Consider the following 15,495-nt stretch of genomic DNA (forward strand, 5'->3'; position numbering starts at 1 on the left):
CATGTGGGAGCTGCTGGGTAACATTTCCAAAATACTTAGCATTAGTCAGATATGTTTTTAAAATTATGTATCCATTTTGGCTGAAGGAAAATGTGGAGTGTTTGTCAAGGGTACAGAGCATGGTAACTAGATGCAGATGAGCACTGCAAACTAGAACCCATTGGAAGAAGCTCATAAATAAGAATTCATTACTTAGCGTGATTAAAGGCAGAAGAAGGGTATTAATTTAATGGTCTTCTGTTGCATGTATAGTTATTGTGTAGAAGATGATATAATTATTTCCATTATGAATGGAATTAGGGAAATGGATTTACATTAAAGGAGATTTTGAAGGGGCATAAAGAATTTCTTGACTCTAAGGACTGTTGGACAGTGGAAAGACTTGTCTTCTGGAAGTGTGAAATATGTTTCTTACAGAACAGGAATAGAGTGGGTACTGCTTGCCAGTTAGAGGGAGGTGCAGTTGGGGTAGTAATTAACAAACTTTCCAGATCCCAGTTTGTACTACTCATCTCATATTGTGTTTGACATTTTTGGGAAGTAAATAAGTACCCGCTTTTTGTTTGTATTTTTTCATAGTTATTACAAATATGAAGACCTTGCTTTTAATGTTTCTATAATACATTTCAAGCAATTATGAGATTAAACTGCAAATTGAAAATTACTTCACCTGCAAATTCACTTGCTGCTGATTATTGTATGAGCCCTTACAATGTTGTCAATTCCAACTTTCTTTTCCTTCTTTAAAAGATTCACTGCGTGCTGTCCTCACTTGTTCTACAATGAGTGCCAAATCTGCTATCAGCAAGGAAATTTTTGCACCTCTTGATGAAAGGATGCTGGGAGCTGTCCAAGTCAAGAGGAGGACAAAGAAAAAGATTCCTTTCTTGGCAACTGGAGGTCAAGGCGAATATTTAACTTATATCTGCCTGTCAGGTAATGAGAACCAGATATTAATATTATTAAAATAACTTCTATTTTAAAACAGTTCATTCTGAGGTATCCAGGAGGTTTACATTCACAGGTTTTGTAGGTGTCTGCACTGTCTTGCTCCTTTTCCCCGTTTCTCTGGTCTTCCTCTTTACTGGTGACACCTTTGTTTTTGAGGTTGCCGCGTATTGGAAAGGTAGTGAAGTTCAATTCGGGTGTATTTTCCAGTTCATTAAGAGCTTTCGTAAAATGTTTCGCAGACTTGTTTGTCCATACTTGCCCTCACGGGGACACTGACAGAGAATGGGCTATCCTCTGGAATTCTCGTTTTAGAACAGTTGCTGGTATCTGGATAATTGTCATTACTCACAGCCTGACTTTCATTGGCTTTGTTTTTCTAGACAGTTGCCAATAATCAGTAATCACTTGTCTTAAGATAAATATTGGCACCTTATGGAATGTGAGGAGGTTGATTCAGTTCACAAGTCGTTGCTTTGCCTGACAGCCATTGCCTTGTCAAGAAGAGGCATCTGTTTTATTAAGCTTTAAATCTTGTTTTTTTTTTTTCTTTCTCTTTCTGTTTGTGATTGTAGGAGATCTGTGGGATTTACGATGGATTCGTATTAAGATTTTTGAGATAAAATCTGGATAAATTTTTCATGGAGTTGCTGGTGATGCTAATCTAAACACCTGGAGCATTTGTGATATTTCTGATAATATTTCTTGTATGGAGTGATGGAAGATTTAAGCTTATTTTAGTTTATCTTTTTAAAAACTTTCCTTCAATTGTAGTTTTGGGAATAAAACTTTATGTTTTTGGACCCATTTCTAGCTTTTTAAAAAATTAAACCTTTGATCATTTATCAGAATTTATTTTAGGGTGAAAGTAACTTTTTACCAGAAAGAACATGTAAATTTCTAAGACTGTGTCTTAGATTAAAATGAAGTAAGAACATAGCACTTTGGTAAGAATTATTTTTCAAAGGGCCAGGCGCGGTGGCTCACGCCTGTAATGCTCAGCACTTTGGGAGGCCGAGGCAGGAGGATCATCTGAGGTCAAGAGTTCAAGACCAGCCTGGCCAACATAGTGAAACCCCGTCTCTATTAAAAATAAAAAAATTAGCCAGGCATGATGGCGCTCACCTGTACTCCCAGCTACTCAGGCGGCTGAGACAGGAGAATTGCTTGAACCCAGGAGGCAGAGGTTGCAGTGAGCCAAGATCACACCACTGCACTCCAGCCTGGGTGACAGAGTGAGACTCTGTCTCAAAAAAAAAAAAAAAAAAAAAAAAAGGAAGAAAGCTTTTATTTAAATGAGTGTGAGAGAATTGACCTTGAAACATTGGTTTCTGTTTATTCCAAATAAGGATTAGGTTAATAAAAAAATTTGGTTATTGTCAGAAGATATTTGTATTTCTTTAGTGCGCTAAGCAGTGCCGGGCATATTCTAGGGCCTCAATTAATATCTAGTGACTAAGTAGAAGAAAGAAGTAGCCTCACCTAATACTTTCCTAGAATTTTGTTAATGAAATTCAAGTGTGTTTTGTTTTGTTTTGAGACAGGGTCTCACTCTGTTGCCCAGGCTGGAGTGTAGTAGCACAACCATGGCTCACTGTAGCCTTGACCTCCTTGGGTTCAATCGATCCTCCTGCCTCAGCCTCCCGAGAGCTGGGACTGCAGGCACACAACACCGTGCCCAGCTGATTTTTGTATTTTTTTGTAAAGATGAGTTCTCACTCTGTTGCCTAGGCTGGTCTCGAACTCCTGGGCTCAAGCAATCCTCCTACTTAGGCCTCCCAAATTGCTGGGATTACAGGGACAAACCACCATTTTTGTAGTTTTTGTAGCAGTGGGGTCTTGTTATGTTGCCCAGGCTGGTCTTCAAACAGTCATTTCCCCTTGGCCTCCAAAAGTGCTGGGATTACAGGCATGAGCTACCACACCCAGCCCAGGTCTTAAAAATATTTTCATATTCTTAAATTTAGATTCCAGAGTTCTGCTTACGCAAACAATGAATAGAATACACTTAAATAAAGACTGATTTGCATTTGAGCTGAGCTGAACATCGGCCTAGTATAGATACCTAGTGATTCTAATTTTGTTAAGCTCTATTTTCTCAGTATTTCATTGAGATTTCTTATAGATGAGTAGTTGAAAGAAAGGTAGACGGTCTAGAAGCTACTTGAATTATGCCTAGTACCTATGTATAATTGAAGAAGTTGTTTGCATTTTAGGCATATACTGTTGTCTGCCTAATTTTGATCATGAAGCCTGCAAGAGTGATATAGGGACTCTAACAGCCTCATCTCAGTGAAATAGCATAACCATTTCATTTCCCCTGCCATAGAAGATAATGACCTGGGACTTACGGAATAACTGTATTTCCTTTACAAATTACCGAGACCTTCAGGTTTAAAGTCCAAAACTATGAGAATTGCTTTTTTGTTGCATTCTGATGGAGGAAAATGTTTTGTTCTTCAGTCTTTTCATGGTTTTGAATCTTGAGAGGATAGATTGATAAAGTAGATCTGACATTTAAGCAGACAGTGTAGTGGAAATGGGGGCAGGAGAAGGGCAGGCAACTTTGACACCCAAGATTTTTGCAGTTTGATTTTTCTTGTAAGCGACGAAGAAGCAGCCACCTTTATTTTTTAACTTGTGCGAAGCTTAGAGGCATATCAGTTACATCCCTGATAAGGTAATGTTTTAATTAGCAATTAATTAGTCAAATATTTATTAAGAACTTTTCTGTGCCAAGCATTCTATGTTCCGTGGGTACCGCTATGAGAAGAATTCATGCAGCTTACCTAATTTGGTGGGCAAGTAGCAATAGACATTAATCCATCACTAAAATAAACATAGTTATAAACTGTGAAAGATTAAAAAAAAAATACAATGATGTGAAAGCATGTATGCAGAGAATTTGGCCTGGTTTGGAGAACCAAGAGTTTTGAGAAAAGTAGGGCTTCACTGGTTTTGAAAAGAGGATTGTGTGGGTGAGAGGGCATTCCAGGCAGAGGGAATGGCAGGTTCATTAAAAAACTAAGCAGGATTTTGAATTTCTCCTATTCTCCTATTCAGTCTAGGGATGACCTCTTTGTAGCTCAGCTCTCATAGGAGTCTGTGAAGTGAAAGCTGAGCCCTGGAATGAAAATCTTCTTCCTGCTATTAGTGTGAACTGCCTACGCCTTCTGGGAGGCCAGGCCCTTCAACTATTGTGGTTTGGTTGATGAAAACCAGCTATTCATTTTGAACTGGCAAACTTTGTCCAAATTAGGACAATGTCTGCAAATAATTTTTAACCATTCTTGAAACGGCGTGAAGCATTAAATTTTAAAAAAGGGAGAAGTATCACTACTTTAAAAGCTTGCCAAAATATGCATCTAGACATGGGTGTTTCATATATATCCAATGTCTTTTACTAACTTTTCTTTGTGTGATTTTTTTCCCAATATCTAGTACAGTTTATGATCAGAGTTAGAGGTCTGTGATCATAAGACTTATTATTTTCAGAGCGGTTTAAATATCCTCTGGAGGTATCCGAAAAAGGTGCTGGAGTGGGATAAATAAGATGATCTTTCTTGGGTTATTTAGGTTTAATTCTATAAGGAGAAAAATAATCTCTCTGGTTCATTATGGTGTCTTGGGATAGGATTTGAGTGTTTCTCACTGGAATCACGGATTGATTGACTTCTTGAATGATATATACAAGTGCTTATGTACTGAGATGCCTCTGTGATTAACATTCTTAAAGCATTGGTTTCTGCTTTTTCTTTTCAGCAATGACTAAAATTAAAAATACTGACAATACCAAGTGTTAACATGCGAAGCAATTTGAGCTCTCATACTTTGCTGATGGGAATGTAAAAATGGTATGACTGCGTTAGTGAACAACTTGGCAGTTTTTTATAAAGTCAAACATGCACCCCATTCCTAGGCATATACTCAAGAGAAAAAATAAAAACATACATCCACCTAAAGACTTATACACAAGTATTCATAACAGTCTCATTCATAATAACCCAAACCCAGAAATAAATACCCATCTACATATTAAATGCATAAACAAATTATTTTACATTTTTGCAGTGGAATACTACCTTGCAGTAAAAAGAAATGAACTACCAATATATGTAGCAACATGGATGAATCTCAAAAGCATGTTGTGTGAAAAAAAAAACAGACAGAAGCATCAATATACTATGTGACTCTATTTATATGACATTCTAGAACAGACAAAAGTAAGATGTAGTGGCAGGATTGACTGAGAAGGGGCCTGAGGCAATTTTTTGCAGTGATATTAGGTGTTCTGTTTGTTGATTGTGGTGTTGATTACGTAGGTGTATACATTTTTGACAGCTCATCAGGCTGCACACTTAAAGTGGTTGTATTTTATTATATATAAATAAATTTCAATGAAATTGATTTTTTTTTTTTTTTTGAGACGGAGTCTCGTTCTGTTGCCCAGGCTGGAGTGCAGTGGCGCGATCTCAGCTCACTGCAACCTCCACCTCCCAGGTTCAAGCAGTTCTCCTGCCTCAGCCTCCTGAGTAACTGGGATTACAGGCGCACACCACTGCACCCAACTGATTTTGTATTTTTAGTAGAGATGGCGTTTCACCATGTTGGCCAAGCTGGTCTCGAGTTCCCGACCTCAGGCCATCCGTCCACCTCAGCCTCCCAAAGTGCTGGGATTACAGGCATGAGCCACCACACCCGGCTGAAATTGATTACTTTAGAAACACTTTTACAGAGTCGCTAGTGGGAAATATTAACCTCATTATCTCCATGCACCTCCTAAGGTGGGTGGAAACTAATCCTCTCCTTTATAGGCATGAGAGGTTATTCCAGTGGCCTTTTTGAACACTCTGATAGAAGCAGCTGTGTATCATCTAAACCTGTGCTTGCGTCTGGTCTGTCTACATACAAAATCTTTATTTTGTGCTGTCTTTTCATTCTTGCTCACTCATGTGGATTAGGTTGCTCAAAGACTGGAGCTAATATGATAAATTCCTTATAGCACCCAGCACATTGCTCAATAGGGACAATAGATGCTTAATGGAAAATGTGTTTGAGTTTTTTGTTTACTACGTACCTGATTATACTGTAGACTTTATTTCTAACTTAGAACTGTTAACACATTCAAAGTGTAAAGCAAGCCCTACCCACAACGATGTCTATAGTCAGTTGTCCATGGTAATATGGGTCTATAAAGCTAAACTAGAAACATGCTAAGTTAAAATCAGTTTGTTATTAGACATCAGTTACCTACCAAACATTCTGTAATTTCATGTTTAAAATCTATTTTCTGGATCCTGTTTTAATTATGTGTGTGTAATATATGATGCTACCCTTTATATCCATAAGTGGGTGAAAATCTTCCCTTGGCTGCTACTCATCCCCAGAGAAGGAGCATGTGGGAGCTTTAATTTTTGTGATTAGTACATTCTTTTACATGTTTTGTTGAAACAGAAAATCTTAATCTTTTCAAAATGGTTTTAGATTTGTAGGGAGAGCAAAATTTTCTTTAGGAAAAAGTTCTGAATGCTTTTTGATGAAATAATTTATGTAAATAGATACCCATGGAAGGTAATGACATGTATTAGGAGCGTAGAACCTGCCAATACTGCCCTTTATCTCAGTGATTGGCAGCCCTAGGTGTTCCTTATAATACCCTCTAGAATTTCTCAAAGTACAGATGGCCTGGTTCTAATGCAGCACGGGGGGCTGGTGGGGAAGCTAATCTGTATTTTGAAAGTGTTGTGCAAGAACTTCTGAAGCTAAGGTTGAGAAGTTTTACTGTTTTCCTGGGGTATGCTCTGGGTTGTCTTATTGGGATATCTGACATAATGATATATTTTTGATACTCAATTTTATTAAAAACTTCTTTAATTTCTTTCTTTTGTCTGGCCATGGTCAAACATCTGATTTTTCTGGGCTTTAGTTTATTCACTTGAAAAATTCAGAGTAGTTAGATTCAGGTTTATTTGGGTTCTGAGATTCTAGGGATCTGAACCCCCATGGAAGTTTTATACCAAATTTCACTCTTATTTCATGTATGTCATGTAGAGAAGAATCCAGGTAGTTAATATCACCACTTACACATTTATGAGGGTTTGAGAAAATTCTTTACAGGTTGTTACTGGAATTAGGGTAACCAAATTTAATTGTCAGTGATCTGGCATAGGAGAGAAACTCTGTTTATCTACTTTCTAATTCAGACCAGCTCTCATCTCAAAGTCTATAAATATTAGAAGAGAGGGAAGAGACAAGACAGATGAAATTTGACCTTGGTAGAAATGGTTTATTCAGCAGTGGTAGGTTGACTTTTCAAGAGTTTTTATCCAGGAAAAACGAAGAAATTCACACTGAAGTCAGAGGCACACAAAGGTATTAGCAGTGAAAGAGGAAGTGCAAACCAACTGCAATAATTTTATATATATATATGTATTCTTTATTATATAAATAGTGAACATTATGGAAATTAAGAAAATTTAAAAAATTATATAAAAGTTAAAAGTATTCATCTTATGCATATTATATTATTTAATTCCAGTTAATCCCTGCAGCATCCCTATTTATTGGGTGGTATGTTCCTCATTTCAGAGATCAAGGAACCAGTGTTCATCAGAGGTCATGATCTCCCGAGGTCACCATTTTGGAAGTGGCAGAGTCAGACATCCACCTGGTCCCTGACCCATGGCCGTGTGCAACTGCCACAGCACCTCATTTCTTCTAATTCACTTGGGAGGGGTGTGGTGGAGAGGACCGTGTTTTAAATGGTAGATTCCTTTCTGACTCTTCACAATTGATAGAGATGTAGAACGCTTTTGGCCTCCACGGTGTCATTCTATCTCATTTCTGAGGTTATTGATTAATAGACTTTCCTACATTGGAATATATATCAGGGTAAGCCTTTTGTCTCTTTATTATAGAGATTTGGTGCGTACATCCAGCTATAAAACTTTAACTCTAGAAGACAAGGCAATAAAAAAACAAAGTTATTCTCAGTGCCTTGATTGTGAGTTTTCTTACATCCTTTTTAATTTTATAAATATGCAATAGCCTTTGTTATACCATTTATTGAGCATTTGGCTCTTCTAGGATATGTGCACAGACACATTTGATTAAAGCATTTGTAAAACAATAGCCATTGGTTACATGAAGTGAAAAGGAGAGGGTTTTCCTCTGAAACATTTTCTAGTTCAGTAGGTTTGGCCACCAGGTATAATTTTAAATGACCTGCAGGGCAGCACCTGCCATGCACCCATCACATCCTTCAGTGCTCATACAGTCAGGGTGGCATCAGCCTGCTTTGGGATCAGTAATAGTAATAATAATAGTAGTTGTGGTATTTATTGAGTTCAGACATATTCTGTACCCTTTCCACATGTTAACTCCTTTAATCCTTACAGCAGTGCTATGAGGTAGATAATAGTTCTTATTTGTAGATGAGGAAACTGAGCATGTAGAGGCAAATTAGCCTGCCCAAGATCCTCAGCTAGTGAGTGACAAAACAAGGACTTGAACCCAGGTTTGATTCTAGAGCCTACTCCCTTATCCACTGTGCTGTGCTCTCCTTCTCTTGTAGGCGTAGGGATTGTGTGAGAAAAGACTTGCCAAACCAAACGCCTTTTCTTACCCTCTCATACGGCTTTAGTGAAATCATGTCTCGATATTACTCTGGTCTCCTACAGGTTTAGGCTTTGGTTGGTTTTGGCTGGGTGGTGACAGTCCTGTATACCAACAACTGGGGTGTTAAGAAATTCACATATTACAGTGACACTGTTAGTAGATATATTTGACTCTTAGAGAGCAAATGAACTCCCTGGGGAAATTTGGAGAGACTCCTGGCAGGGACACTGCCAAATATGAATTTGTTTTCTTCTGTTGTGTAGTAGAAAAAATAGATGCCTGAAATTTTTTTAGAGTTTCCTTGGTGGTTCTAGATATCTTCCTGTGAAAACCAGTGATAATAACATTTGTCTTTCCTAAAACCTTGTGATTAGGAAAGTTCGAAAATAGATAAGTAAGCATTGAATAGGTATCATCTCATTTAATCCTCACAACAGCCTTCTCTTGTTATTTCTACTTTACAGATGAAATAGCTGAGGCTTAATGCTGGTAGATGCACTGCCTAGGGTCAGGTGGCTAAGTAATGAGGGTGCTGACTCACGCCTGGGTCCATCTGACTCCAAAGTAGACACACTTGTCATTTTTTTTTTTTTTCCAAGACAGGGCTAGATCTGGAGAACAGAACTCTCCCCTCCCTTAAAAACAATGTGACAACATTCCTTGAGCAGAGTGTGCTAATCTCGGAGGATTTAGAGGATGTGCTGTCAGTGACTTCAGCTTTTCTAGTGGTTTAGCACGCCAACAGAGTTTTCTTTTTCCATTCTCTCATGTATGTGTTCCAATACTAAAACCAGATGGAAACAAGGGAAAACTCTTAACAGAGGCTGGTGCCAAATATTTCATTTAAAAAGGAAACTCCATCTGTGTGCTCTCCCACCACACAGCCCACTGTTAAGAACAGGAGTTTCACAGCTCACTCACTTATGTTCGTTTTGATTAGTTTTGACTAATTGCAAAGGTAGAGCAAGTGGTGGTTAGGGAGATTGCAAACTAAGGCAGCTGTCCTTCTGGCATGTGGCTGGCAAGGCACTGTGTACCTGGCAGACATCCTAAACAGCAGCCTACCAAGAAGGCACTGTTTTAAGCCACATAGATGCATTCTTTGGGTGATTTTCTAGGTTAACACTTTGAGAAATTAGTGCACCTTGCTGTGGTAGTGAGGCTTTTGTCAGTAAGCTATAGTCGGAGGCACCTGTTGCTCCCTGGGAGAATTCCCACCCCAGTTATAGAAGAACACAGGTTAGGCAGAAGACTGACTTATGGTAAAACGCTGACTGTACTAGCTCTTCATGTCTTTGAAATTCAGTTTTCTCATCTATAAAATGGCATTAATATCTATATCCCTGCATTAAATATATAGGGTATTTTGAAGAATAACTGAACTGTGTATATGTGTGTGTAATGCATGATATGTGGAAGGTATTCAGCTTTATGAGCAATACTATTATCTCATCATTAGTGGGATACTCACTATCCCACTAATGGTTCTTGCCACACAAAGATTGTTCATCTGTAGCTTTTTAAAAACATGTTAATGACAAACACCACCTTTACCCCCAAAAAACCCATTGAAATAATAATAAATAATCTAATCCTAAAGTCTGCCTCTCAGGAACAGACTCAAGACATTTATAAGACAACAGCAAAAAGAAAAAAAAAAAACATGTTAATATGTATGTATGACAGGCATCCGTGACCCATGTCATGTGAAGCAAAATCACACGATAACCCAGACCTGGCCTTGGGGGTTTTCTCCCTCTCCTTCCCTACATTTTTTCCCCATTCCCTCTCTGGTTTGCATCCTCTCCAGTCTGTGTCCCACTCCTGACAGGAATCTCAAGGTCATTCTGACCCGCCATTTTTAAACCAGTCTACTCTCGATTACCTAGATTCCAACATTGTTTTTCCCCAAAGTTAGAATACTAGGTGGCATCACACTGCTGTTCTATTTTAGAGTTTGAAAATTTCCACTCTAATGTCATGAATATTTGCACAGTACTGGGTATATTGGGTGCAGAAGCCCTTTGTGTTTAGGCGTCTTTATCCTGCTTCACAGGGAGTTAGAACTGGGTTAGTCAATCGAGGTCCTGTCCCTGAAATGGGAGATGTTATTTTCCTACACCTATCTTTACTGGATCAAAAGAAAAATTAAAACAAAACAAAACAAAACGTTCTCTGAGGTCAGTCAAGTTCACTGTTGAGCAAACATCAGAAGTGGGAGAGGCTGATACAAATGCCTGTGGACCCAGCTTCTCAGCCCAGATCAGGTTCTTGTTTCTCCGACTCTTTCCTGTTACCCTTCCTTTACACACACACACACACACACACACACACACACACACACACACACACACACACACACACAGAATGAGAACTGTACTAGTTCTGTCATGTCTTTGAAACTCAGTTTTCTCATCTATAAAATGGCAATAATTCACAGGGTATTTTGAGGAGTAACTGAACTATAGGTGCATATGTAATGCCTGATACATAGTAGGTACTCAGCTTCCATGAAGAAGAGACAGGGAGGGAGAGAGAATACGAATGACTGACATTTCCAGCTCAGTTCTAGTCATGCTAAACCATATGCAGAATTTTCCAGAAGAAACTATTAGCCACAAGCACAGTGAGGTTGCCAAGCTGTCCAATACCATAGAGAATAGACGACTAGGTAGTTACCGTGCTCTGAGCATGAGCATGTGCCCCCTCTGGCCTCCCATGTCATCTCTGTAATAGCACTTAGCATTGCTGGGCTTTGTCAGTTGGCTTTCTGTTTACTCCCATAGACTGTCAGCCTCTAGAGAGTAGAGACTGTTGTAGGTACCTCCTTTCTGTTCCCAGTGCTTTGATCACAGCATCCTCGTGGAACAAATGAAGTGTCTGGGTGGGGGGAATTGGGCATAATCCCACTCCTGCTGCGCCTCTGTAAGAGCTGAGACTGCCTGAACTCTGGGCTCGCTTTCTGGGTTTGAGCTCCAGGATGTGAGCTCACACATTCACTCTGGGTTATAGTGGCTGGTACTTGTTTTGCCTTTTTTTTTTAGAAACTTGCATGTTATTCACACACACTAAGATGCTACTGGGTGGTCTTTTAATTCCCTTGGAATCCATCAGGTTACTGAGCAGGAGATTTTATTCTACCTATTGGACCAATTACCAATAGGAAAATGCAGATTTCTCTAATGTATTCAGACTTTTAGAATCATTCAAAATGAGCAATTTATAAATGCTTCCATTGTGGCCTACAATGGAAAGCGGTTATCTTAAAATTGTGAAGTACCTGAGTGTTTCTCTTGAAGAAAGAGTTCATTGAATGGAGTAACAAGTGATCATTTAATAGGCCTTGAATATATCAAAACGTTCCCCAAGTGTTGTTTTCTCATTGTAACCGTTTTCAATTCTACATTTCCTTAAAGAGGGCTTTCCAGAGAAAAATGGAAACTGGATTCTTGTTTTTCAGTTTTAACCTCTCTGAGGATTTTCATACTGTCTCACCTCCACCCTTTTCACACGAATTATTCTTCATCCACTTTGTGTGGATCCCACGTGGCTGAGGTTGTAGACCTCATGCTACACTGCATTTTGATGTGTTTATCAGTTTAACAAGTATACTGCTCTGAGAAGCATATAGGGTCTCGGCAAATGGTTTCGAGATAGCAAGAATATACCTGGCCTTCATTCCTTGAGATTCAAGTTTTCATCTTCCTGAAAGGAAGCATTAGCCACCCTCATCTGTTTTCTAGCTAACGCACGCAAGCAGTAATTACATGGGTTATACCTCTGTTCAGAATCCTTTCTATCTTGTGGACAGGTCAGAGTCAACTGTGTTCTTGGATCCATGATTTTTGAGAATGTGCCTCCTCTAAATGTATACATATTATTTATAAAAAACATGAAACCAAGGGGAAAAAAATGGGAAAATCATGGCTTTGATTTTCAGGATTCATGTTTTTTAATACTTCTCCTGTTTTATAATATCTAGGTATAATTTTGTTCTCCTTTTTAATTTAACATGGTAACAAGAATTTTATTTCTTATATACTTATTATAAAGATAATTTTAATGTCACCTTGAGTACCATACAATATTTGATCATTCATCTATTGCTGGATTTTTTTTTTTTCAGTTTTCACCGGGAGAAATAATGATCTTGGTCTTGCTTTAAAAAAAGAATACCCATCTTACAATGAGAAAACTAAGGAACACATGGATAACTGTTAGAGGAAACATTCACACTGCTAGTGAGTGGTAGGATGGGACTGGAATCGTTCTTCTCTGTGCCCTGCTTAGTGCTCTGCCATGAGCCAAAAATTAACTTATTTTAAAACCCCAGTCCACCAGAACCTCTTAAAAATAAAATATCTTGTCAATTTTATTGTATTTGACAATATTATTATAATTGACACGTGTAATCCCAGCACTTTGGGAGGCTGAGGCGGGCGGATCACTTGAGGTCAGGAGTCCGAGACCAGCCTGGCCAACGTGGAGAAACCCCATCTCTATTAAAATAAAAAAAATTAGCCAGGTGTAGTGGCGTATGCCTGTAATCCCAGCTACTTGGGAGGCAGAGGCAGGAGAATTGCTTGAACCTGGGAGGCAGACGTTGCCGTGAGCACAGATTGTGCCACTGCACTCCAGGCTGGGTGACAGAGCGAGACTCTGTCTCGAAAATAATAAATAAATAAATAAATAAAATATCTTGTACTTTGTGCGCTTAACAACCAGTTAACAATCCCTATAATATTTAACATGGTCTACACCAGGTTCTCTTTGAGATGCTTATAATGCCTGCTCGCTTTAGGGTTATGCCATTATTTGATCTCTATATACATTTGCAGGTATATATAAGGGTACTGTGCATGTGTGATTCTGTCTGTGTTTGCAGAGAAAAAGAGGAGAAGAAGGTGTCTTACCTAGACTCAGTCCTATGTTCTGCAAAAGAGGTACCTCATGCATTTGGTCTGGTTCAGTTAGGAATCCATCAGACATCTGCATCTTCTACTATATTATTGTTAGATGAGGGATGGGAGAAGTGGTAAATGTCAACCAAACATATTTATGTTTTTTTCCTAGGTCAGTACATTTAATTAATGATTCACATTTCACATTATATCACAGCCAACATTTGAACATAGAGAGAAACCAGGGTGAGAAAAATTAACTTTTCAAAAAATTATTTTTTTTAGTTTAGATTTACAGGGTACACGTGCCAGTTTGTTACGTGGATATATTGCACACTGGTGGAGCTTGGGTTTCTAGTGAACCCATCATTCAAATAGTGAACATTGTATTGGATAGGTAATTTTTAAATCCTCATTCCTTTCCACCCTGCTGCCTTTTAGAGTCCCCAGTATCTGTCATTTCCATCTTTATGTCCATGTGTACCCATTGTTTAGCTCTCACTTATAAGTGAGAACATTCTGTATTTGATGTTCTGTTTCTGAGTTACTTCACTTAGAATAATGGCCTCCATCCATGTTCATTCTTTTCTATAGCTGCATAATATTCTTTTTATTTTTTTTTTGTTTTTAGTTCTGAAATCTGTTCCTATTAATTTTTTTAACTTTTATTTGGGGTTCATGCATGTTTGTTATATAGGTAAACTTGTGCCACAGGGGTTTGTTACACAGATTGTTTTATCACCTAGGTACTAAGCCTATTACCCAATAGTTATTTTTTCTGTTCCTCTCCCTTCTCCCACCTTCCAGCCTCAACTCGACCCCGGTGTCTGTTGTTCCCTTCTTTGTCTCCGTGATTCTCGTCATTTAGCTCCCACTTAAAAGTGACATGTGGTATTTTGTTTTCTGTTCCTGTGTTAGTTTTATAGCTGCATAATATTCCATAGTATATAAATGCCATATTAGGAAAACTGACTTAGGAATTTTTTTTAGAACTTTAGATTTTTATGTACACAAGAATCCTTAGTCATTCTCAAAGCTAATGCCAATGTTTACACGAAAAAATGGGGCCTGCAGAAACTGGATGCTTTGCCTGACATCACAGAATCACTACAGTCAGGCAAAAGAAGAAAAAAGAACATGTTCAGATCTTTCCAGTTTAATTTTTGACTTTGGTTGAAGTGGGGTTAGATGAGAAAGAGATGTGATTAGTGGCCAAGCTGAATTTGAAGATATATGTCTCTGTGACATTCCTTTTCATATCTGTATGCAAGAACAATTTGTACCACTCTTGGCAAGAGCCTATCTATTAATGATCAAAGAAGTGGCTCTCTTTCTTCTCAAGTTTGATTATTGTAAGAAACTGAATATGGGTTCAGCTGTAAAGGCCAAATGTGCAGACCTATTCCACTTCTGTCAGTTCTTCCTAGACTTGGGGACCCATGAAGCAGAACGTGCCCATCGGGAGTGTTTTGGAAGAGAAAGGCCAAAAAAGCTAGTCTCTAAATGTGATACACTGCCTGATCCATTGGGTTAGGAGAATAAAATATTAAAATTTCAATTTAAAATTTAAAATATAATTGTTCTCTAACTTACATGTTTCATATATGCTTTATAATTACCATAATATAGTAGAATAGTAGTTCATGTATATAATTTAAAATATGCATCCATTGGGGGTTAACGGTCATAAATTTTTTATTGAAGGGAGGCATAGTCATGGTTAGAGACCCCAGGCTAGAGTCCTAAGAGGTAGAAACCTTTGCTACAGTACATATAACTTCTGGCCAGTGACCTGTGATCAACTGTTGTCAAACGTTTGGCTTCAGAGGTAATTGCTCACAGTAGTGAGCATATAACTGCTCTTTGGACTCAGTCTCAGCCCCAAGTCCTTGCTCTCAATCTGCCCCCAGATTCCATGGCTTTCTTTGGGATACAGATTCAGCTGCTCTGTGGACTAAGTGTCCTAACATATGCAAGAAGCCTGTCACAGTGCTTAGCACTTAGCAGCTGCAAATGATGGTTCTCCTTT

The 15,495-nt window shown here is 38.4% G+C and overlaps 1 protein-coding gene across 4 annotated transcripts in view; it reads left to right on the forward strand.

Moving 5' to 3' along the window:
* The window catches only part of STXBP6 (syntaxin binding protein 6), a 238,706-nt gene that overhangs the window by 74,548 nt on the left and 148,663 nt on the right, over positions 1-15,495 (forward strand). For 3 of the 4 annotated variants that reach the window (XM_019010233.3, XM_055361144.2, XM_063697724.1), the window contains exon 2: positions 751-936. The exons of the other annotated variant lie outside the window; for it this stretch is intronic. In XM_019010233.3, the coding sequence (XP_018865778.1) occupies positions 783-936 (154 nt within the window). In that variant the 5' untranslated portion in view covers positions 751-782. The remainder of the gene's footprint in view (positions 1-750; positions 937-15,495) is intronic. 4 annotated transcript variants of the gene reach the window in all.

This window comes from Gorilla gorilla, chromosome 15 (assembly GCF_029281585.2).
Source record: "Gorilla gorilla gorilla isolate KB3781 chromosome 15, NHGRI_mGorGor1-v2.1_pri, whole genome shotgun sequence".
In the NCBI taxonomy this organism is placed as follows: domain Eukaryota; kingdom Metazoa; phylum Chordata; class Mammalia; order Primates; family Hominidae; genus Gorilla; species Gorilla gorilla.